Below are 23,622 nucleotides of genomic sequence, written 5' to 3' on the forward strand. Positions count from 1 at the left end.
CATTTTCCTCGGTTTCGGCGCCTTATATCTCCGAAACAACGCGTTTCCGGACTCATGTTTACTAAGACTTTTTGTCTCTTCGTATGAGAGGATTTACCTCCCAAAGTTTGTCGGTGGAATTTTTTGACACCCGATATATATATGTAGTATGGAGTTGTCATCCTCTATTAACTTTATTTGAATCGATTTCTTAGGGTAAGAATTACCAGTCTCCATCTGACCGCAGCAGAAAGCCAAAACTCCACCCTTCCAATACCAGACAGTGCTTTTTATTCTCGCGGCTGAAAGAAAGCTTTATGATACGATATACGGAAGGACGGAAAAGGTAATCAAACAATAAGGGTACGGATAGTTTTCCAAGACTTAATTGACTTTTAAAAACAATAATTCTTACATAATTTAATTATTATTATTATTTGATATTACAAACTGCTTCATCTCGTAAACCTGGAACGAATTCACAGCCTGTTTTGATAGATTCCCTACGCCAGCTAGAATTCTTGTGAAACCGGTGGTTATCCCATGTTTTTTCACACGTCTTCGTCCTTCTGTTTTTATATCTATATGTTAAATTTTGACAATAGACAAATATCCGTCTTTCTGTCGCCTTTTCGGTAGTGTTACAACTCCGTTTTATAGTTTTTTAGTTCTATATAGTATTCTTATAGGTGCTTAACAGAAATAAAACAGTAATTTTTAGTTTCAACTCACAATATAGTTGGCAAGGCTGACCAAGCATAGGTGACTGACCTTTTGAAGCTTAGTTGTCTTCTACAAGTCTGCCTTAAAAAAAAATCTCCAACTCACTAGAGTCTATCTTTCTATATACGAAATCCAATATCTGTGGTTACATCCTCGATATAAACTTGAATATTACCAATACTTATGAAATAAAAATAAATATGATTCTAAGTTAATTAATAATATAAATAATATATGAAAATAAAGAAAACCATTTCCGTTTTGATATGCAAATTAATGAAAAAGTCTAAATATACTACTATATAAATTTATTAATAAAATAATAAGGACTGCGTGTTACACCACGCGAGAGTACGTCCATAGGGAGCAGGCGCGTCATCAATGGAGCTTATAGTACAAGAAACATAAGAATAAGGATAATGTATAAATAAGAATAGTGCAACTAACCCTTGACATCGTATTCACTCATTTGAACTTAACTATAGCCCTTGTAATGATTTGATACTGGTAAAACTAAACTTCTAAACATAAAATACTAGTTTCCTACATTATACAGGCATATTCCGAAGTGGAAATTATTGTCCTATACCATCCTCTTTCATCCCACTCACACATTTTAACAGTAAAATTACTATTTGTTTGACGGGCTATTCTTAACCAGTACCAAATATGGAATAGGTTTGTGAAGAAAGTCTGATTCAGATATGGGCGATAAGTCCAGTAGCTGAAAAAATATTATCATTGCTTCGTTTGGTTTCCTGTGTTGTCATCCTTTTCTTTAAACAGTCTTCGATGGCATAGTATAAATAACATCAAAAGGCTGTCATTGCCTCGTGATACAATTTTGGGAAACAGTTCGACTTTTTGTTTTTGAGTGTGTTTCTGTCATCGGTACGGCATTTGAAGAATTAAATTTTTAAGAAGCTTAGTACAGGGAACGATTTTATACCTAAGCAGCACTTTACTCTTTTAACTTAAGCAAACCTAACGCATATTTAATGTAAAAAGAACAAAACACTTAATGAAAATTCCCTGACGTTGCTACAAAATCAATTGACTTGTTTTTTAAATGATTTAATATAATCTATTAAATTCCAAATGCCTGCCAAAAGTTAGGAAAGATATGCTAATATTATAGCTATTCATTCGCAGGTCTGAAGTAAATTAGTATGCAGGTTTCATTTTCATTTGTTTTCATAGTTTCAGTCACTTGTTTTGGACTGACACCTATCAACAAGTATATAAAACATGATTCAATATCGCTATGATCGTGTAAAAGTTGTTTCTAGTTCATTCGAGACTCTTGTTCAAGTGTATTCTTGAACATTACTCCTTTGAACGTGTAAATTTGAGATATTGAATGGTCGTGTTCAAGCTTTATTAGATCGTCTACAAGAAGCATTAGAAAGGAAAAAAGAAACTGTTCTGAATTCCGCACTACTGTAGAATAAGGTTATAAGCTTTTTTCAATTAATTCTTGGACTGTCTCCGGAAATTGGGAACGTTTGCTGGATTAGAAGTGCCAACTCACAAAAATAAAATTCCTGGCATTTTCACATAATCTTTTATACTTATGAAGAGTAATTCTATTTTATTCTTCTAATATATAGTTGAACCTGAGAAAAACACCCGTCAGCCGGTAAAATACCGGCCAGTTGGCAACCCTACTGCTGGGACTGCTATCGCTACTGCTGGATAGAGTGTTAAATTGGAAATATATCCTTATTGTTTCAACACAATAACACAACAGTTTAATACTTGATCTGCAATATTAATGAAATCCACTATGTGCTATCATACAAGAGCAGAGACGCCCACACCATTTTTCTAGTAGGGAAAAAGACCGATTGCAAGGAGGACAAAAGACCTACACACAAGCGCGAACGCGAATAAACACACACTTTAAACATGCGTGCGCATACTACATAATATAAAACAATAATTATTTACGCATATATCCTTATTAACTACCTAGGTACAGTAAATTCTATTTTTCTACTATAGTAATATAGTATTTTATATAAATATATTAAGAACTATGGCTTGTGAGTAAGCAAATTATTATGTCTCGATGTGCACTTCAGAGAATTGAACATTCTTCAAAAATCTAGGGCAAGTGTGCCAACCGTGTGCAAGAGTACTATTATTCAAACAAAAGATGCTAACTTGCTTAAGAAAGATATAACTATGTACAAAATAATTTTGTCAATAGTTGCATTATGTATAATCCAGGCTTGACTGCTGTAACATATTAGTTCTAACATATTTCTAGTCTATGAGTTTTCATCATAAATCACCTAAGCAGTTAAAAGTAGTTAACTATTCCTAGAAACCCTAATGTCAGTATGAAGATCTAGAGGCATATATTCCACTGAAAATCGTGTTTGTGAGAGAAGTCCGTTGTTCTTGCTATTAACGTTAGCCTGCCACCCATCTGTTGGTTTGTTAGTAAACTGTACTTTGCATAGCTTTTAAAAGTGTTTTTCTTCGAAATTCTAGCTTGAGATTGACTGTTCAAATGGCTTTTTTTTACCGTACTAACCACGTTAATTTGCGGTTCATATCTAGTAGGGTGGAGCGAAAAAAATCAAATTTTCGAGTATCGAATTCTAATAGGGCTCAAAAGTTGCGTATTCGCATGCTAATCAATGGAAAAATAACGAAAAAATCACACTTTGGATCTTCAGTTCGCGCAAACGGCCTAGGTTTAGAAAAAATTACCACAAAATACCAAATTTACCTTTACGCGAAAGAATCAGATTTTTGAGTATCGAATTCTAATAGGGCTCAAAAGTTTCGTATTTGCATGCTAATCAATGGAAAAATGAAAATAATCACATTTCGGATCTTCAGTTCGCGCAAATGGCCTAAAATTAAAAAAAAAGACAGAAAACACCAAAATTTACCTTTATGCGAAAAAATCAAATTTTTGAGTATCGAATTCTGAAAGAGCTCAAAAGTTGCGTATTTGCGTGCAATCAATGGAAAAATAACGAAAATAATCACACCTAGGATCTCCAGTTCGCGCAAACGGCCTATAAGTTTTAGAATGTTACCAAAAAAAAAAAAAAACACGAACATTTACCTTTACGCAAGGAATATACAGATTACTTTTTTTTATTTCTATTGCGTTTAAGTACTTTATTTTAGTTGTGTGAGAGCATGTTTGTTAATTCGTTAATGTGAGTGAATTTATACATTTTATTTTCATAATGATTTTGCAGCTCTTCATCCATTTGGCAACATTTTCTTTTTTTCTTTCTTTCTTTTTCTTTTTTTTCTTCATGAAATGGCCCAGAACTTCCTACGAGGAGGTGGCTGCAATCTACACACACATCCTGCTAAACTCTCCTACTAATTAGGGTGTGCTAAATTATGTTGATTTAGTCAAGTACGTTGTCTTCAATTCAGATTTTTAATCAAATTTTGGCATTGTGAGTCTTGAGAGCAAATTTGCTCTAATGTAGCCATCTCTGTTTTCTTGTCCATACGCCTTTCTTGCAGACTTTGTGACAAGTTTGACACATCTTTGAACTTCCTGAGCATACCACGGAACATTTAAGATGTCAAACTCATGAGCAGATTTGTCATGCATATGTGATAAATTTCTGTTGTCAAGCTTTCGAGCACTGGAGGAGGCGACTGCGTACATTTTCTCCAATCTATCAGCTCACTGTAGTCCGTGGCATCAAAATTTATTGAAATTGCTACAAAAGTTCTAACAGATTTCAACTTCGGATCGTGATTTCTTGCCTCTAGCACTCTCCCGTAACCCAACTCTAGTACGTGTTGTCTCTCATACACTGTTATACCTAACAATATGTTCTTTGGATGACAGAAAAACGCGTTTCTTAAATCACAGGATCGATAATTCTTTTAATTGTTTGGCAAATATCTATTGTTTGAACTACCTTCAAAATATGTTTAGATCCATATTTCACTGACTGATATCTCTTTATGTTGAACCAGATAGGGACAAGTCTTTATAATGTAGTTTACAAGCACTTTGAGTTCGTTTGTAGGATTTGTTTGAGAAACGTACAGTCCGCAGCAAAAAACCTGCAACATGAGCATGTAAGTCTATTGTAAAACGGCGAAGTCTTTTTCTCCAAAATAAGTGTGCAGGGAAGAACGTCGAGGTTTCTCCTGGCGTGATTCGTGCCACTTAGACGCTATGTTGATTCTCTCCGCTGTTAGGCGTAGTTTCACAATAATCTTATATGCTCATGTTGCAGGTTTTTTGCTGCGGACTATATAACCGTAAGACTCGGTTTGCACATCTCAGCCATCGGAAGTAACTGAGATGTCTAGGATCTCTTATAGCCACATCTGTAGCACACTGCCTTGTCTGAATTGCTCTGTTAGAACTTTTATGACAACTTCAATAAATTTTAATGTCACGAACTACAGTAAGCTGATAATATTGGAGAAAATGTAAGCTGTCACCCCCTTCAGTGCTCAAAAGCTTGACATCAGAAACTTATCACTTATGCATGACAAATCTGTTCATGAGTTTGATTTTTTAATTTTTTATGCCATACTCAGGAAGTCGAAAGGTGTCAAACTTGTTACGGAGTCTGCAGGAAAAGTGTGTGGACAAGAAAACAGAGATGGCTACATTAGAGCAACTTTGCTCTCAAGACTCACAATGCCAAAATTTGGTTAAAAAATCTGAACTTAAGACAACATCCTTGACTAAATCAGCATAATTTAGCACACCCTAATTGTAGGAGAGTTGAGTAGGATGTGAGTGGAACTCGAATTGCAGCCACTTCCTCGTGATGAGTCGTTCTTTCAGAAAAAATGTTCCGGGGGGGGGGGGGGAACATTGCTGGTACAATTCTATTTATTTTATATTATAAACGTATTATTTTGCTCTCCTCCGGGAGGCACTCTCAAAGTTCCCCAAAAAACATGTCTGGAAGAAACACTGCTCATGATGAGTTGTGGGCCATTTCATGAAAAAAGAAGAAAACGTTGACAAATGGACGAAGAGATGCAAAATCATTATGAAAATAAAATGCACAAAATTACTCACATTAGCGAATTATTAATAAGCATGCCCTCCCACAACTAAAATAAAGTACTTAGACGCTAAGGAAATGAGAAAAGTAATCTGTATATTCCTTGCGTAAAGGTAAATTTTGGTGTTTTTTGTCATTAAAAAATATAGGTCCTTTGCGCGAACTGATGACCCAAAGCGTTATTATTTTCGTTATTTTTCCATTGATTAGCACGCAAATACCCAACTTTTGAGCCCTTTTAGAATTCAATACTCAAAAATTTGATTTTTTTTTCGCATATAAAGGTAAATTTGGTGTTTTTGAGTCTTTTTTTTTTAAACTTTAGGCCGTCTGCGCGAATTGAAGATCCAAAGTGTGATTTTTTCGTTATTTTTTCGTTAATTAGCATGCGAATACGCAATTTCTGAGCCCTATTAGAATTCGATACTCGGAAATTAAATTTTTTCGCTCCACCCTAATATCTAGTGCCTGTCTTAGCATTTCGGAACACATTTATAATATGTGTGTTTGTATTGTTTTGCAGGAGACTTGTGAATGGAGTTGTGAACATTACAAATGTACAAAGTTATGTTTCGAGTTGTGTGACAGACCACCATGTAATGAGCCTTGCAAAAGGATACTACCAAAGTGTGGACACCAATGCGTAGGATTCTGCGGTGAACCATGCCCTCCGTTATGCAGGATTTGCAATTCATATGAACTAATGGAGGAATTTGTACTTGGATCAGAATACGAGAAGTCAAGGTAAAATTTCGTTTCAAAATACTCCATACTTAAGAATGCATAATGAACTAATTCTTGTTGGTTGGTTGCCGAATACACGCCCTCCTCAGAAAACCAAATAAAGCTTTGGCAATAATCCTCCAACAACATCCGACAATTTGCCAAGTAATTTCTATCCTCAGGCCTAACATCTTGAAATCAAAATGTACAGCCTCTCCAGATGACCGCTGCCCCTACAAGACTCCTGCCAACCATATTCCAAGAGTATGCCAACCATCAACCAACCATCTCCTTCCTAGACTCTAACACCTTAAAATCCCAATACACATTCTTCTCAAAGGGTTCCTGCCCATACAAGTTCATATAAACCCCTTCCAACGATTCCCCACAATACACCAACCAGATTTGATCATCTATCCTATGTCTAAACAGTACGAAATCCAAATAATCTCTTCAAAAAGTCTCCGCCCTTACAAAACCAAAAGAGCCTGTGCCAACTATTCCCCAACAAGAAACTTACCAAGTCCTATCCTAGGTCTAAACACTTTGAAATCCAAATGCACCCTCTCTAGAAGTCTTCTACCCCCTAGTAGTACAAATAACCACGTGTCAACGAAGTCCGATTGTCTCACAGTGGTTCCAAACGTAAATCTAACTGGACAAAAGTCTGTGAGTTAATGTATGACTGCTAGCACTATGTTTATTATACTGATTGTGACAACTAATTTGATTGTGTGACATGCATTGACGGTACCTTTTACAACATTGTGGAAGATTATTTCGTCGTATATGAGAAAAATACGTGATTATGATGTGTGAAGACATACTAACTAATAGGATAAATGCAAATGTAAGTTAGTGTACATATTTTGCAGCAGGAAATAATATTATATGAAGCATAATGACAATAATGCAGATCTCAGTCATCACATTTATTGCCTTCGAGATCATAATCATCATTATTATTATTATCATTATCACCATCATCATCAGAAGCATCAAATGTCTGTATTAATTTTAATGTGGTACTTGGTAAGGGGGACCCTCTGTCTGATCGTGGCAGTCTTCTATGTGAACTGATGACGGGATCTGAGGAAATAAGCAGTAAATGCAACAAATCTTCCTAGTCTTCTCTAGAGAATACTTTCTGGTATGATGCTCCCTGTAATTACGCAGGTCTTTATTTCTAGCTTCCTGAGCTTTTTCGGACAACATTCTAATGGGCAAGATTGCTGATTTTATGATTACTGCACCGTGAATTAATACTGGATGGTAGCTCTTTCCCACTGATCTCTATGTTTATTTGTAGACCTAGTTGTTGCTCCACATGTCTATATACACCAGTATTTCTATTGACACTCTCCGATTCGCTACACCAAGCTCCAAACAATGCCCGATGTGGTATTTCTAATCTTCCTGATTGGGTGGCCATATTTGAAAAGACGAAACAAAATGAAAAGCGACAAACAAGTATAGTCAAGATAAATAGACTAAAGACGTAACTACACACACGTACATAAATCTCGATGGATAACGTCGGAAGTCAAACTTTGCATTCTAATATCTTGATGTGCTGATGCATGTAAGTATTACCCATGCAAAAAATACACATTTTACCATAGATTATCAAATTGCACAAGTAATGTACACGTATTATACATAAATCTAACAGTAAGCTTAAGTCAATCTCCTAATGATGCTTTCAACGTAAAACAAGCATTACTTATATAGCCAGTATGATTGTTATGCACTAAGTATGTTAGTTCTGATGACTGTGCTCGGCTCGAAACTGCCCTCCGGCCATTTTCAAGTTTGCCCGCACTTCCTCGCCATACCATATATTGTTATCTCACAATAAGCACGGTTCCATGTTACAGACTTATTCAGGTATTGAATGTGCAACTATCAACCGAATTCATTGTTGTTGCATTTTCGACTTTTGTCCCGCTAGATTTGCGTTTGGGACCACTGTGTGTCTGCCAACAAGATCCTGTACTATAGCCAGACACCCTGAAATCCTAACAAATAGCCTTTCAGATGGCTCGTGTTCCTACAAAACCAAATAAACTCTTACCAATCATCCTCCAACAATAGTCCAACAACAGGCGAGAAGTTCCTACCCTAGCCCAAAGTATATTGAAATCCTAATACGTAGTGTTTCCAGAGGGTCCCTACCAATACAAGACTCCCTGCTAGGAGAGGTCGAAAAAATCGGAAGTTTGAGGACCTCTTTGCGGTAGTGCGGAAAAGTTGTGTCTGCATGTAAGTATTATCCATGCAAAATTTCAGAACCTTAGGATAATATCTTCTGTTCTGGCAAGGTCTCCGAAGTTTCGAAAATTTGGTAAAAAATAAGAAAAATCTATTTTTTTAAATTTTCAATAGAATCGTAGGCCCTATCGGAGTAGCACGGAAAAGTTGTACCTATATGTAGGTTTTATCTGTGCGAAATTTCAAAACCCTAGAATCATATCTTATGTTCTGGCAGGAGGTGCAAAATTTTGAAAATTCGTTTAAAAATTCACATTTATCTTGTTTAAAATTTTTTTAATACTATATATTTACCACAGGATCTTTCATGGTAATAACGAAAAGTTGCGTTTACATATATTTAACAACTATAAAAAGTCCAGTAGGAACAGGCATTTCTGTCTGATCAAAGAACAAAGCGAGTTATGTGAATCGACCCGGTCGATGTGCAAGAAACGAGGAAAATTCAAAACCGTCTCAACAGAAAGTCAAATTGTCTTCCTTGTAATTCTGAAAGTAATGCCTCATTCGGCTCGTTTCGTGGCTCATCGCTATCGCAGCACGATATGCAGTTCACAACAACAAATTCAACAGCCTCAGAGGAAGAAGACGCAAGCAAAATGGAGGATAATGTCGATGCAAGTACACGATCTTTGCCCCGAACAGCGTCGCTCCAAATGCGAATGAAGCTTACAAATACCGCCATATTAAGTCAAAGGTTTAGGGTATCGCTTCAAGCCATTGCTGCAATAGTCACAGGTGTTTTGCACGACGTAGGCCTAATTAGCACATCGGATACAACGTTAGTGGCTGACAATATCAAACTATCAACGGGAAAATCTTAAACTGTGAAAAAACTTAGAAGTGAGTGTTTGGAAAATCCATGTGGTCCAATTTTAGGTCTTTGCTTTGATGGTCGACTTGATAACACATTGTCAAGCGGAAAGCTTGGCGAGAAGTACATCAGAGAACATTCATAGAAGAACATTATTCTCTTGTGAAGGAATCTCTTTCTATCTACGTTGGACACGTTACACCTACCTCTAGATCCAGTCTGGACATTTCTGAAAATATTATCAACTATATTACAGCAGAGGTGCTTGGAGGGCTCAACAGCGTTATTGCACGTGGTTGTGATGGAACACTAGTGAACACAGGAGTACATAATGGAGTACTGCGCCACCTTGGATTGAAATTAGGCAAACCTGTTCAATGGGCTCTTTGCCTCCTTCATTTTAATTGCCCCCTACGCCACTTGTTCCAGTTCCTTGATGGCCCCACTTCTGGCCCTTCGTCTTTACTCTGGCAGCATTGGAAAGTCTTTGGACCGATATGAACAGCTTCCATTAGTAACATATGAGCCAATTAATTGTGCCTTGCCTTAAATTAATCCATCCATTCGTAGTAAGGATCAAAAATATCTGATGGATATTGTTCTTGCCATTTCCTCAGAAATCTGTCCAGCAGATTTAGCCAAACGCGATCCAGAACGACTCAACGTGTCGCAACAACAGGTTGACAACAGCGAACAGGATCTTACGGCTGTATGTTTCCACAACGAAACCTTCGTACAGCCTAAACACCATAGTGGATTTCATTATGAGAGTGTGTGTTCCATTCTGATTCCGTATCAAAGTCCAACATTCAATTAAGGATGGAGCTCGACACGTTCACCAATTCATTGTGACCTCTAGATAGTTTGACAAAACTCGCCTCAACGTTATCGGCAATGTGATTTCGCGAAATGCTTTCGTCGCATCTCCAGAAAACATTCTTGGGTCGTACTAAGTTAACCCGCCACTTTCATTACTGAAAATCGTGAAAAATTAAAGTTATTGTACAAGACTGAAATTTTGCCTTGTATTAGCTTATGATTCAAAGAAACAAGTGCACTATATGATTCCATGAAACATCTCGTACGTCGCTGGGTATATTGTATTGTATTGTATGTATTTACTCCATTTGAAACCAAGGTATATTTGGTATTTGGAGGGTTCAGACAGTCCTCTTTCTTGTTTCAAATACACTTAGGAAAAGAAATATGTTACACTATATAATACACATTATTGCAAAGATAATCTGCTACGCTGTAATATACTTTATCCACCAGGAATCTCTTGAGTTTCTTTTTAAAAACATTTATATTTTCTTCATTTTTTATTTCTCTGGGCAGCTTATTGTAAATTTGTACTCCCATATGGCTTGGGCCTTCCTGTACTAATGTTAGTTTTGTAAAATATTGTCTTCTTTCATTTTGTTGTCTGGTATTATAAACGTGACTTATTTGGGTTCCATCTTTCAGTCTTTGTGTGCTTGTTTTGAAAATTGTAACTGAGGTCACACTTTCATGATCGAATTAATTTCCAATCAAAAAATGTATTATAATTATGATCCATTTTTGTCAATATTTTTGTGATTTCTTTTGAGCATTTAATTCAAATTTATATAAAAATTTGATGTAGATTGTCAATAAAATGTAAAAATCCATTGTTTTTTTTTTTAGAAAAAAGAGAAATTTAATAGTGAATTAGATTACTTACTGCAGTTAATATCGTTGCTAGTGGACCGATTGCATTTTTTTACAGTAAAGCTTTGCAAACCAATTAACTAAAACAGTAGAACATTATTAGAAATGTAAAAGCCCAATTTATATTAATTATATTTCTTGTGTGACCTCCCGTTACAACGTGACCGCTGTTACAATGCCTGTGACATCCTGTTACCATGGAGCGCTGTTACAATGCTTGTGACATCCTGTTACTTTTCTGTGATCCCTGTTACTTCGACGGTGGCATTGATACATATCCATGATTATCGTAACTTTATCAGGTGAGTAGGTCTGTTCACAAGAAGTATTTTACTACCTAATAAAATGTTGAACTGTATATGTTAAAAATTTTCTGCATATATTTTTCTCATTAGTTACAATAGTGAAGTACTACAAACTAGTTTGTCTTCAAAATATTGCTCTCCAAAGTTAGTGATGCATTAAGAGATTAAAATGAAAGGCTACTTGTTTCTTAAATAAAATAAAATAAGTTTAAATAGAATACAAAAAACTTTGTTCTGAACACTTTCACAGCTAACATGGCAACTTCGTCCTTTAGTCTAACTTGGAAGAATTACAAAGCAGAACACATTTAGGAAATGCATAATGAAATATTCGCTTCTTTGGTGTCATGACTTTCATTGGGGGATCTATTATAGCCTTCACATCATTTAAGCGATAAGGAGGTGTATCCTTTTTCTTAGGCCAACTGAACTGTCCGGGTCCTGAATACTGCATTACATTACAATGTATCACATTACAGCTGTCCAATTTAGTAATAGTCCCAGGGTACAATATTCCATCGAGCTTCACAATTACCCATTGTCCAATGATTAGCTCTTCTGTCGTACTCTCTTTTCTTTTCAAGTTCATCTTCTGTCATTTTTGAATGTCTTCTACGTTGCCTCTCTCGATTCTTCCTTGTTTTTTCTTCAAGTGCCGAACCACTAAGCTTCCTTCTTTGCCTGACTTTCTTCTGTGAAAGAAGATTTTCATTTCGATCGTGTAAATACCTCCGTAGGGTGGATTCTGATTTTGAAGATGTTGGAGTCTGAACATCCATCGCTATATAGGAAGTAAAAAGAAACAAATACCTGTAAAAAACAGTGGTTTCAAATTTTAACTTATAAAACGTTTTCGTTTAAAAATACTGATCATCGTCTGAAAAGATCTACAAAATCTCGTAGCGTAATCAGTGTTTTGCAGAATAATTCCAGCAAACTAGAAGCAGGCCCTTTTTCCTACCATACACTGTAGGACAAAATAAAATAAAATATCAAACTGAACGCAGCGTCTTAATTTTTTGTTTAGGAAAATTATGGAAAATCTTCATACCATTCTGTAATAGTACAATACTACGAACTCTGATGCGTTAATAAATTATACTTTCAATTAATGTTACATGCACTCACAATAAAATATTAAAAGTGCTATTCTTAGAAGGACCTAAATCAGTTTTCAGTGATCTCCGCTTCTGTCTGTATTTCACTCCACAAAAGGCCGAATGGTTTCCTATACTTATTTGTATTTAAAAGAAAGTAAAACAATCAATAAGATTCTAAAACATGCTGAGAGATAAACACAAGCCTCTAATCCATCTCGTATCTCAAATATTTCTAAGAGACTTTTCTTTACTCTTTGCAATCCATAATTCTGTAGTTTTATATAGCTTGATCATTAGAATCTTCTAATTGAAACATGAAGTATCGGCGGTCACGCATGTAACAGCGGTCATTTTTTGTATCGTCGGTCACGCAAAAAATAGCCAATTCGTGACCGCTGTTACAGTGACCGCCGTTTCATTTTCGGGCTATAGCTTCAGCTATCGTTCGCACGTGAGCTTAATAGTGCTGGCCTCTTCAGTAATGTTAGCATTGTGAACGTGATTTAAAAAATAGCAGTTTATTTTACATACAGGAATCAACTTATTCTTTGAATCAGGCGACCGTTGTTACGTTTTCAAAAGTCATGCCTGAAATTTTTAATATATTTTGCACTTACCTGCGTAATTGATTGCTTATCTGCTCGATTCAGCTGCAGTCACTAATCACACGCGCCATCTTCCTTCACTAGAAAGTATTGCCAGTTCTGAACAGGTTTCGTGCGGTGAGTAATGACATTGCTTGATGGTATGACCTCCGTAACACAGAAATATCGAGACATGACTTTGGAGGTCTGTGATATCCACATAAATTGCTTGCGGAGATTAAATGGTACATAAGTTTATATTTCTATATGTTTAGTAAAGTGTAACATAAAAAAAAATATACTTTCAATTTAATGTTTAATTTTAATAAGGTGCAGAATATCCTATTTTGTGTATCGGGACACGTGACCTCCGTTACATTTCTTAGGTTTATAGCTTCATAATATAGAGTTCGGAAATATTATTCGTCATTCACTTGTCTGTAAAGATAAGGACAACAATGGGGATTGTCAATCAACGCAAATCTACTTTACTTTACAATTCAGTAATCCTATGGAAGCCTAGGACTGAAAGTGGCGGGTTAACTTAGTACGACCCTCTGATTGCGATGCTAACCGACAAAAGAGCACATATTCGAACATTTGCAGTTCGAAGAGTTATAAAAGCGAGAGCCAAAGAAATTGAAGCAACATCTGAAGCTGATGGTGTCCGCAGATTAAACATTCCTAAAAATGAAATGAAATCTTCCAGTTTTACGTCCGACGGTTATGCCGGTTAGGCTAAAGGAGACGGTGATGATGAGGAATGAATGAAATGGTGGAATAAAGATGGTGGAAGGAAACGGGAGAACCCCGAGGAAACCCACGAGCACGGCGTTTGTCCACCACAAAGTCCACACGGCGCGAGCTGGGATCAAACCAGGGACCTCAAGCACCGGAGATGAACGATCTACCACTGAGCCACCGCGGTCCCAAAACGTTCCTAAAATAAATTTTGAAGCTAAGGATTACATTGACATGATCAACTGGCAGACAACCGAAGTGACCCACTACCAGTCTTGTATAATATATCCGAGGGTCTGCAAACTATGCTGCAAGAAAAGGTTCCAACTGAATGGTCATTTGCTGACTTCTTATGCTACACCCAAGCTGTGGAAAGAACTGTACAACTAGTTACAGAGGCCTCCATGAAAGTTTTCGGTCATGAAAACCGTGACGACTTCATTTGGACTACCTTGAAATCCAGAAAAAGTATGTCATCATTCAGGTTCAAGGGTCAGTATAAAATGTGAATTGTGAAACCTTGGCGAAAAATTTTCACAAACTTGAAATTGAAAGTCCATAAGTTTTATAAGGTATTCGTTTATTTTTCTGTTTTGTTAAAACATACACATTAACATTTTAATCTATCAGGTACCGTAAGACGGGGTTACTTTGCACAAATATGAAAAGAGTTTCACAGTCCTCAGTCGGCAAAACCATGAACAGTAAAGAGGAAGTTTCAACTGCCACCGTAAGATAGAACATCTAACTGTATTTTGGCTATAATGTTGACGGTTAACATCAGTTCTAATTACCGGGAGGGTTCATTGTTGTAGAGGTATGGAAAGCAGTCACTGTAAAGGCCGCCAAAATTCGAAAGATATCACGTACAAGATTTTCCGTCAAAGTTAAATCAGTTTCGTAGAATACTACTGTGTATAATGGGACTTTGATGTAATAGTTGAAACTGAAATGTGAAACGTTTTAAAGTCATAAAAAAGTAAAACTGGGAGAAGGCGGTTTTAGTCTCTATTCGGGGTTACTTTGCACCGGTCCAAAATACCGCTTAGATAGGAAATTATTACTACTGGAACCTCCTGCATTTTAAATTTAGGTAAATTTCCTATTTAGGAAGATGCCGGAATGAATTTCTTGTTGGAAAATAAATTATGAACAGTGACGGATCCAGAGTAGTAGTTTGAGAGAGGCTTCACTCACAAACACTTCGTATTTTTTTAAAGAAATGACTAGACTTTGGGGGGGGGAGGCTTGCAGCGTATACGCATAGGAATGACTAACATTAGATTAAAAAAAATAAATCTTGCAATTTGGGTGGGTGGGCTTTAGCCTCAAAATTTCTAAACCCCCTAAATCTTTCACTGATTACGGGTGGGATGATATTCTTGGACATAAGGAATAATCAAGGCAAATCAGTTCAGGATTTTTTTTTTCTGTTCCTGAGTTGACATTTTTGTGGGACATATGCTAAACTATTAGAATGCGGTTCCTGTGCTGATACCAGAAAATACATAATTTTCTTAACAAATATCGATAATTCAAACTAAGTACTGATACCGGTACCCTCATTCTAATATCAATATTTGTAGACTGCATGCAGTTTTGTGTAGAAAGTGAAATGTATAAATACTGAAGGGAAAACATTCTACAGAAACTTTATGTTCGTATGTTGAACATACTTTTTTGTATGTTGTGCAAAGTAACCTCAGCTATGGGGTTACTTTGCACCTAAGTTTATGTTTCAATAACTATGGTCATACTGAATGTTTCCTAATGAATTTGCACTAATGTCTTCCTTATATATATATACTAGCAGCGTTCACCCCGCTTCGCTGCGGTCACCCCGGAACGCAATAAACTTTGTTACTTAGATAATTTTTACTTTTTCGCTTTCAAGTGATATGATAAAAACCATAGAAGATTGCAGTAAATGTTAACATTATATCGCCTGTCATTTATGTTAACCCGCCCCGCTTCGCTGCGGTCACCCCCGAACGCAATAAACTTTGTTACTTAGATAATTTTTACTTTTTCGCTTTCAAGTGATATGATAAAAACCATTATAACGCCTGTCATGTATGTTAACCCGCCGAGTGACACGGTCATGCGGGTTGCATATAAATACGTTTATTTTTATACCTATGATGAACTAACAAAGGATTTGTACGTAATGGACACCTGAATGGTCAATTATCTCAAGACACTGGTAATTGAAAATTAAAGTGATATGATAAAAACCATCTAGGGTCCAAATCCTAATAACCCCCCAAAAATAAAAGAAATTGGTTCAGCCGTATTAGCGTGATGAGCGGACAAAGGATTTGTACGTTCTCTTTTATATATATATATATATATATATATATATATATATATATATATATATATATATATATATATATATATATATATATATATATATATATATATATATATATAGTTATTATATGTTTAAAATACAGTGTTCTAAATCATTACGTTTGTAAGTTACATGCGATTTTCTCTAAAATTGCTTAAATCTTGTGCAAAGTAACCACGTCTTACGGTATTTGTATGAATGAAACATTTGAAGCCTAATAACTGTGTAGTTATAAAATGTTGCTGCTTTACTTGAAAGAAATGAGTTATTGTAATTGAAAGAATATGGTTTATGTACTAGTAAGAAAAAATATGTAAGTTCAGGACAACTGCCAGAAGAGAAAATGTTATCCCACGGTTCTGAAACTTTTTGTAGTAATTAAATTCATGTAAATGCAACATTTCGTTACTATCATGAAAGATGCTGTGATAAACATATAGTATTAAAAAATAAAAGAAGATAAATGTGAATTTTTTGACGAATTTTCAAAATTTTTCACCCCGTGCCAGAACATAAGATATGATCCTAGGGTTTTGAAATTTCGCACAGGTGATACCTATACTTAGGCATAACTTTTCCGCACTATTGCGAAAGTGTCTACGATTTTATTGAAAATTTACATTTTAGTTTTTACTAAATTTACGAGACTTCATATACCTTGCCAGAACAGAAGATATTAACCTAACTTTCTGAAATTTTGCAGGGGTAATACTCACATGCACAACCTTTACCGCACTACCGCAAAGGGATCCTCAAACTTTCGATTTTTTCGACCACCCTACTTCCCGCCAACAATGTCTAACTATCTGCCAGCCAGTCCTATCCAAGTCCCAAGTACACTGAAAACCTAATACATAGTGTCATCAGAGGGGCCCTACCCATACAAGACCTTTCCCAACAGTGTGCTTACGTGACCCTACAGTTCTTTTCAAATACACAGTCATTCAGTGCACATTTAAAATAAAGTAATTATCGACGATTGATCTATATCTCTAATTAAGGCAACGGAAATGATGGCAAACGAGGGGCATGACAACAATAGTAATCTATGTAGGCCTCATGGTGGGCCAATGCACCAATTTATATATTTTGAAACTTTTGTAATGGTTTACAACTTTAATGTGTTCCAATTTATAAACATTCGAATTAATTTTTATTGCTTCACAATCAATTTCGTCTTAAGAGAAATAGCGAAGAGCTATTACGAGACTTTTAAATAAGCTATGAAACGAACCTATTAAATAAGATACACAAAGACCTTATTCTGAGAATGTTTAGAACAAGTAACAAAGTTACGATGCAACTAAAAAGAATACTCACATTACTATCAAAGGCTGATGCTCTTCGCCTGACAATACGATGTCTGCCACTGTTTCCAATCACATTTAAGAAAGCTTAACCACAGAGCCACACAAGAAAATAACATGTGAAAGTATCACTAAGGGTTACTTATTACTTCATGTTGGGATAGAAAGCGGGTATGCATTTATTTCAGTAGATACGAATTTCATTTTTATATTCACTATTATTTTTAATATGGACTTTTTTGTCCGCTGTAGAAATGGGCGTTTTCGAATTGCGTGCGAATTTGTGTCAAAACGAAAAGTATACCCGTGATGCCCACAGATTTGAAATTACCTTATTTCATCTATTTTTGTGAACAAACGTGTGTCAAGAGGAAGAAACCAAAATTATTCTCATGGTATTTAACTCCCCTTTTGAAATTGCTTTCTTCGTTCTCTTTATATTTAAAGGATCAAAAAAACTGTGGTGAAAATAAGGTACCTATTTTGTAGCATAGAAACTATGATGAGAAATATCAGTGTGCAATAATTTTGTTTGTTCCAAGTTAAAAACATTATTTATCAAATTACTAGATTGTACCTCCTAATTATCATATCCATTAATCAGCTTTCACTTCGTCGACAAGGTGAATTAATGTAAGTTCTCAATTAAAGTTACTAAGTTATAACTATTTAATCGATTTCATCAGGTGCTAGTAATCTGTATGGGTGAATAACTTTTTGTTTCCAAACCAATGAGTGACCAGGAAAAGCTCTGAACAAGCTGTGGCCTTTAAAGAGTTAGTGACCTGGGTGGCTAACCCCCATAATGCAGATCGCTGCGCGATAGGAGAGGAAGTTAAGTTATTAGTTTAAGTGTAACTGTGATGAGGAGAAGAAGAGCTATGTGAATAAATGTTATACCTTCCTATTCCTTCCTTCTTGAGTCCTAGTAGATATCAATTACAGTCGGAACAAGTATTGATTACACAGTACGGGCGGGACTTCAATGATCTTTCACTAACAAAGAGACCGCGTTTCTCGAAATTTTCGTTAAACAGGCCTCATCTCTGTGGTGTATTCTAATAATTTAGTTCATATAAAATGCGTGGATTGTTTTTTCGAGTGTTTTTCAATTTTTATGTTTTAAGTAACACCATAATGACAGATCCAATAGAAAGTATTAAAGCAGGTTCTGTATGATATTGTCGGTTAAAGCCAGCTATAGTATGTTACACCATGTGTATTTATTTATTCTACGACATGGCCGTATTTCACCGCGCGATTTAAAATTCCTTGCTGGCATATACATTGTTTAAAAATTCGATGCCAGTTTTACAACGATGCCATGGTGACATGAGTACTGGCTAAAATAAGGATTATTCAGCGTGTAAAAACATGTACCCAAAGTTAAAACTTGTTGTGATCACAAAAGAGAAGGTTCCTAGAATGTCCAAAATTACGATATGCTCCGCAGGGCTTAACATATATATAGAAAAGAGAAATTACTGCCAAAGAACACTGACCAAAAGTAACACGCCACTCGGTCGAAATAGTGTAAAAGGCTTTTTCAGACCAGCCATCCTGAATGAGGTTTTCCTGGATCTTCCTCATTCACACCAGGAAATGCCGGGGTGGTGCCTAATATATAAGTCCCAGGCCGCTTCCTTCCTTCCCTTTCCCCGAATAGTATGATCGCCGAGGGACGTCATCCCTCATACGTGACGGATTAAATGGCCACATATGCCGAGAGCCCATACATCTAAATCCTAAACTCCTAAATCCAAAAGTAATACGTCAGTTTACATTCCCTATGAGTTGCTACTAATTACAATAATTCATACATAGTTAACATGTATTTTACAAGTAATTAATGGGTGACTTAGTGGTTGAGGATATTCCTAATCTTACGTAGTTGAAACACTCCTGTGCGAAGACTTTTCCAACATTTCCACTTACTTCGATAGTTATGATTTAAGTGTATCATTTTTATTGCAGAAGTATTTTAAAACATTACCAGTTTAAGATCGAAATATATTTTAGTATAAATTGCATTGTATTTATATTCTAGATTTATTTATCTTGAAGATTGTGGGCACACCATAGAATCACAGGGACTTGAGAAGTGGTTAAAACAAACAACAGAATCAGACCAGGAGGTGAAGTTGAAGACTTGCCCCAGATGTAAGACAGCTATCAGAAGAAACTTTCGATATGGCAATTTAATTAAAACATTTTACGCTGATTATCATAAAGTGAAAAGAAAAATTTTTGGAGGTGAAGCTGATATTCTAAAGAAGAAGAAAGAAATAGGTCAAATGTTGGAAACCATACAAAAAAACGAAGGTAATGTTTGATATTTTCTATATCTTGTATTTTCTTTGAAATTGTCCCCTTGTATAGACATTAAAAATTACCTTTTGCGTTAAGTTTACGTAAGAAAGAGTAACAATTTAAGGATGTTAATGTATAACTAAAGTGATACTCAGCATGTTGAGTGCAGACTCACATAGTATGATGGAAGTGCTGCAGTTAAAGACTAGTGATGGTAGGACAAAATGACCATCAACTACAAGCAAGATAAAAATACGTTAACTTATCATATATGAAATACGCATAATTGGCTCTGAATATTTAATTTTAATATTGCCTTATGTATGTTATATTTTACAACTCGCAAAGTGACTGAATTGTGTTTCTGAATCAATATACCTAATTAAAATCTGCGATTGACTTATAGGAAGATAGAGTATTGACTACGTAGCTTGAATTTAATTGATATTATAAGATTCACGAAAAATAATGGAGATATTATTTAGAATATAAAAAATTGTTCCTATTGTAACAATTTTAATATCTCCTTTATAGTTTCTTGAGTCTTACCATATAATACTAATAAAATTCTGCTACATATTCAATACTATCTCTTCTCATTGTAGTCAACTACCCTAAATAAAATTCAAGCAAACAGAAATATGGAGTTAACGGAAAATACATCTACTTAAGATTCCCTGAAATTCAGATCCGCAGATGAGATAACAAAATATATTATATTTGTTATCCGTCCGCGGATGCGAGTTTTTTATACACGCAGACCTCTAACTACAGATCATTAACTAGGTGGCCTTTTGGCATGAAATTATAAGAGGAAAATGAAGTTTGTAGAAATTTAGACCTTACCTGTGGAACACTAACGATGGGATAAGCAGCACTATCTAACACTAACGAATCACTAATAACGGTGTAATGAAAATTGTGGTCTGCGTAGATTTGGTCTTGATCTGCTGGCATGAAATTAACATGCAAATAATGTCTTTCCTTAAAAATATATTCGTTTTCTGTGAAGGACTAACGGTGGGATATGGGGCACTAACGATACACTAATGACGGATGTAATCGAAATTGTGGTCTATCGTACATTTCGTCCGTTGTCTGCTGCCATTATGTTGCAGCCATTAATGTTTTTTTAACGTAGTCATTATCTATGGAGCAATAACGATATAATAATCGGCAGTAACAAGTACTAACGAAGCACTAATGACGGGTGACATCTGTCGTAGATTTCGTCCCTGGCGTGCTGCCGCAAGTTAGCAGGCTAATAATAGTTTCTTCAAAATTGTACGTAATATCTATAGCAGCGTTTCCCAACCGGTGTGCCGCGGCACACTGGTGTGCCGCAAATGGGTCGCTGGTGTGCCGCGAGGAAATCGAAACAAACTTATTAATTCTATAGCAACCAAATTGCAAGAAATAGGAAAAAAATATATTTGTATTTCACATTACTATGATCATCTACAATGGAAAAAATACTGTGATTGTAATTTATTATTGTGCATACATTACTGTGTAGCAGGTAGTATTTTGAAAACAGAATTTTATTTGCTGTAGCCTCTTACACATTTCTACAGCTATCTCTACAAAGGCTGTGAAAGTTGTCATTCCCTTTTCTATATCCTACTTAAGTGAAGCAGGATTTTCTGCAATGAACACAATCAAGTGTAAGAACAGGTCACAACTGTTAACTCCGGAACACGATATGAGAGTGTGTTTATCAACTATCCATCCACAATTGAAGAAGATTATGAAAGAATATTGTACTCAAGTTGCACATTAATTTTGCTTCGTGCACCAACCTGTTTTCCTTATTTTTGAAATATTGTAATCTTCATATATTAGAAAATATTATTGAACAATTCTAACTTTTGTGTAATATTTAAAAATTGTAACGTATATTAACTGTGTTAAAAATTATAAGTTCCATACTGTGTTACTTTTCTGTACATGTTTAATGTCGAAAAAAGTACTTGTTATCATTGTTATAACCATTATTGCTTCTTTATTGTTTCAAAGTATTTCGTAACTTGGAATTTTAAAATATCATTCAATCCTTTCGACAAAGTAAACATGCATACAAATTACCTACATATATATGTTTAAAGTACAAGAGATTTGTTTGTTCTTTCGTTATTTAATGATCCTCCTTCTTAGCGAAAGGTTGGATCTAGTTTTCGAAAAAGAAAGTGTATTTTTGAAAAACTGAATCCTATATTTCATTGCAATTATTTTCTATTTTTAAATTAGAATGAAATAATAAGCATAATGATTTACCACGAGGAAAGCCAGTCATCGAGCTTTCTTCTTTGTGAGAATGAGATCAGTAATAAAAAAAACAAAACAAAAAAAAACGGTATATTATATTTTTACAAATGAGTGTGCCGCAAGAATTAAAATCACACCTGTAGTGTGCCGCGAGTTGAAAAAGGTTGGGAAACGCTGATCTATAGAGTAGTAACGATGGGGCATGCGCCACTAACGACCACTAACGATGTAATAACGATGGATGCAATCGAGATTGTGCTCTGATGTAAGTTCTGTGCGACGTGTTGACATGAAGTTAGGTGAGGAAAATATATTTTTTTTAATATTATATATATCCGTTGTCTTTGGAGCACTATCGAAGGGATATATAGCACTAACGAGCATGAACGAAACACAAACGATATGTGAGGTTGAAATCGTGGTCTGCCATAGGTGGCTTTCCAGCTTCATGAAACGGGCCCATATTGTTACTCGAAAATCTGTGTGTGTATATATACAAACACTAACATTAATGTTTATAGCACTAACGAGCATTAACGCTGCCGAACCGGCAATCTCATTTATGGTGTGATTTCGATATGTTGGCCTGCTGGCATGAAGTTAGCAGGCCAAGTTAGCAAGCCAATAGTAACTATTAAAATTGAGACGTTATTTTCGTAGCACTAACGATAGGGTTTCCGGCCCTAACGAGCACTAGCGATGTGTGAAGTCGAAATTCTGGTCTGCCATAGGTGGCCTGTCAAGTTCATTCGCATGAAGTTAGCAGGCCAATAGTAACTATTAAAATTGAGACGTTATTTTCGTAGAACCAAGGATAGGATTTGTTGCACTAACGAGCACTAACGAAGCACTAACGATGTGTGAAGTCGAAATTCTGGTCTGCCATAGATGGCCTGCCAAGTTCATTGGCATGAAGTTAGCAGGCCAATAGTAACTATTAAAATTGAGACGTTATTTTCGTAGCACTAACGATTTAATTTGTGGCACTAACGAGCACTAACGATGTGTGGAATCGAAATTCTGGTCTGCCATAGGTATCCTGCCAAGTTCATTGGCATGAAGTTAGCAGGCCATTAGTGACTGTTAAAAATTGATACTTTATTTTTGTAGCACTAACGATGGGGTTTGCGGCACTAACGAGTACTAACGAGGCACTAACGATGTGTGAAGTCGAAATTCTGGCCTGCCATAAGTGGCCTGCTAAGTTCATGCCAGCTTCATAAAACGGACTCATTTTGTTATCCTAAAAACTGTATACATAGAAGCACTAACGTTAATGTTTATAGCACTAACGAGCACTAACGCTGCTCGAACCGGCAATTTCACTTATGGTGTGATTTTGATATGTTGGCCTGCTGGCATGAAGTTAGCAGGCCAATAGTATCTATTAAAATTGAGACGTTATTTTCGTAGCACTAACGATGTGGTTTG

General features: G+C 35.7%; 1 protein-coding gene across 1 annotated transcript in view; it reads left to right on the forward strand.

Annotated features, from left to right (window-relative positions):
* LOC145670136 (NFX1-type zinc finger-containing protein 1-like) overlaps positions 1-23,622 on the forward strand; it is a 242,788-nt gene that overhangs the window by 213,267 nt on the left and 5,899 nt on the right. Inside the window, exons 11-12 of the mRNA XM_081738515.1 lie at positions 6,250-6,470; positions 19,664-19,938. Coding sequence (XP_081594641.1) covers positions 6,250-6,470; positions 19,664-19,938 — 496 coding nt within the window. The remainder of the gene's footprint in view (positions 1-6,249; positions 6,471-19,663; positions 19,939-23,622) is intronic.

This window comes from Thermobia domestica, chromosome 1 (assembly GCF_964235325.1).
Source record: "Thermobia domestica chromosome 1, izTheDome1.hap1.1, whole genome shotgun sequence".
In the NCBI taxonomy this organism is placed as follows: domain Eukaryota; kingdom Metazoa; phylum Arthropoda; class Insecta; order Zygentoma; family Lepismatidae; genus Thermobia; species Thermobia domestica.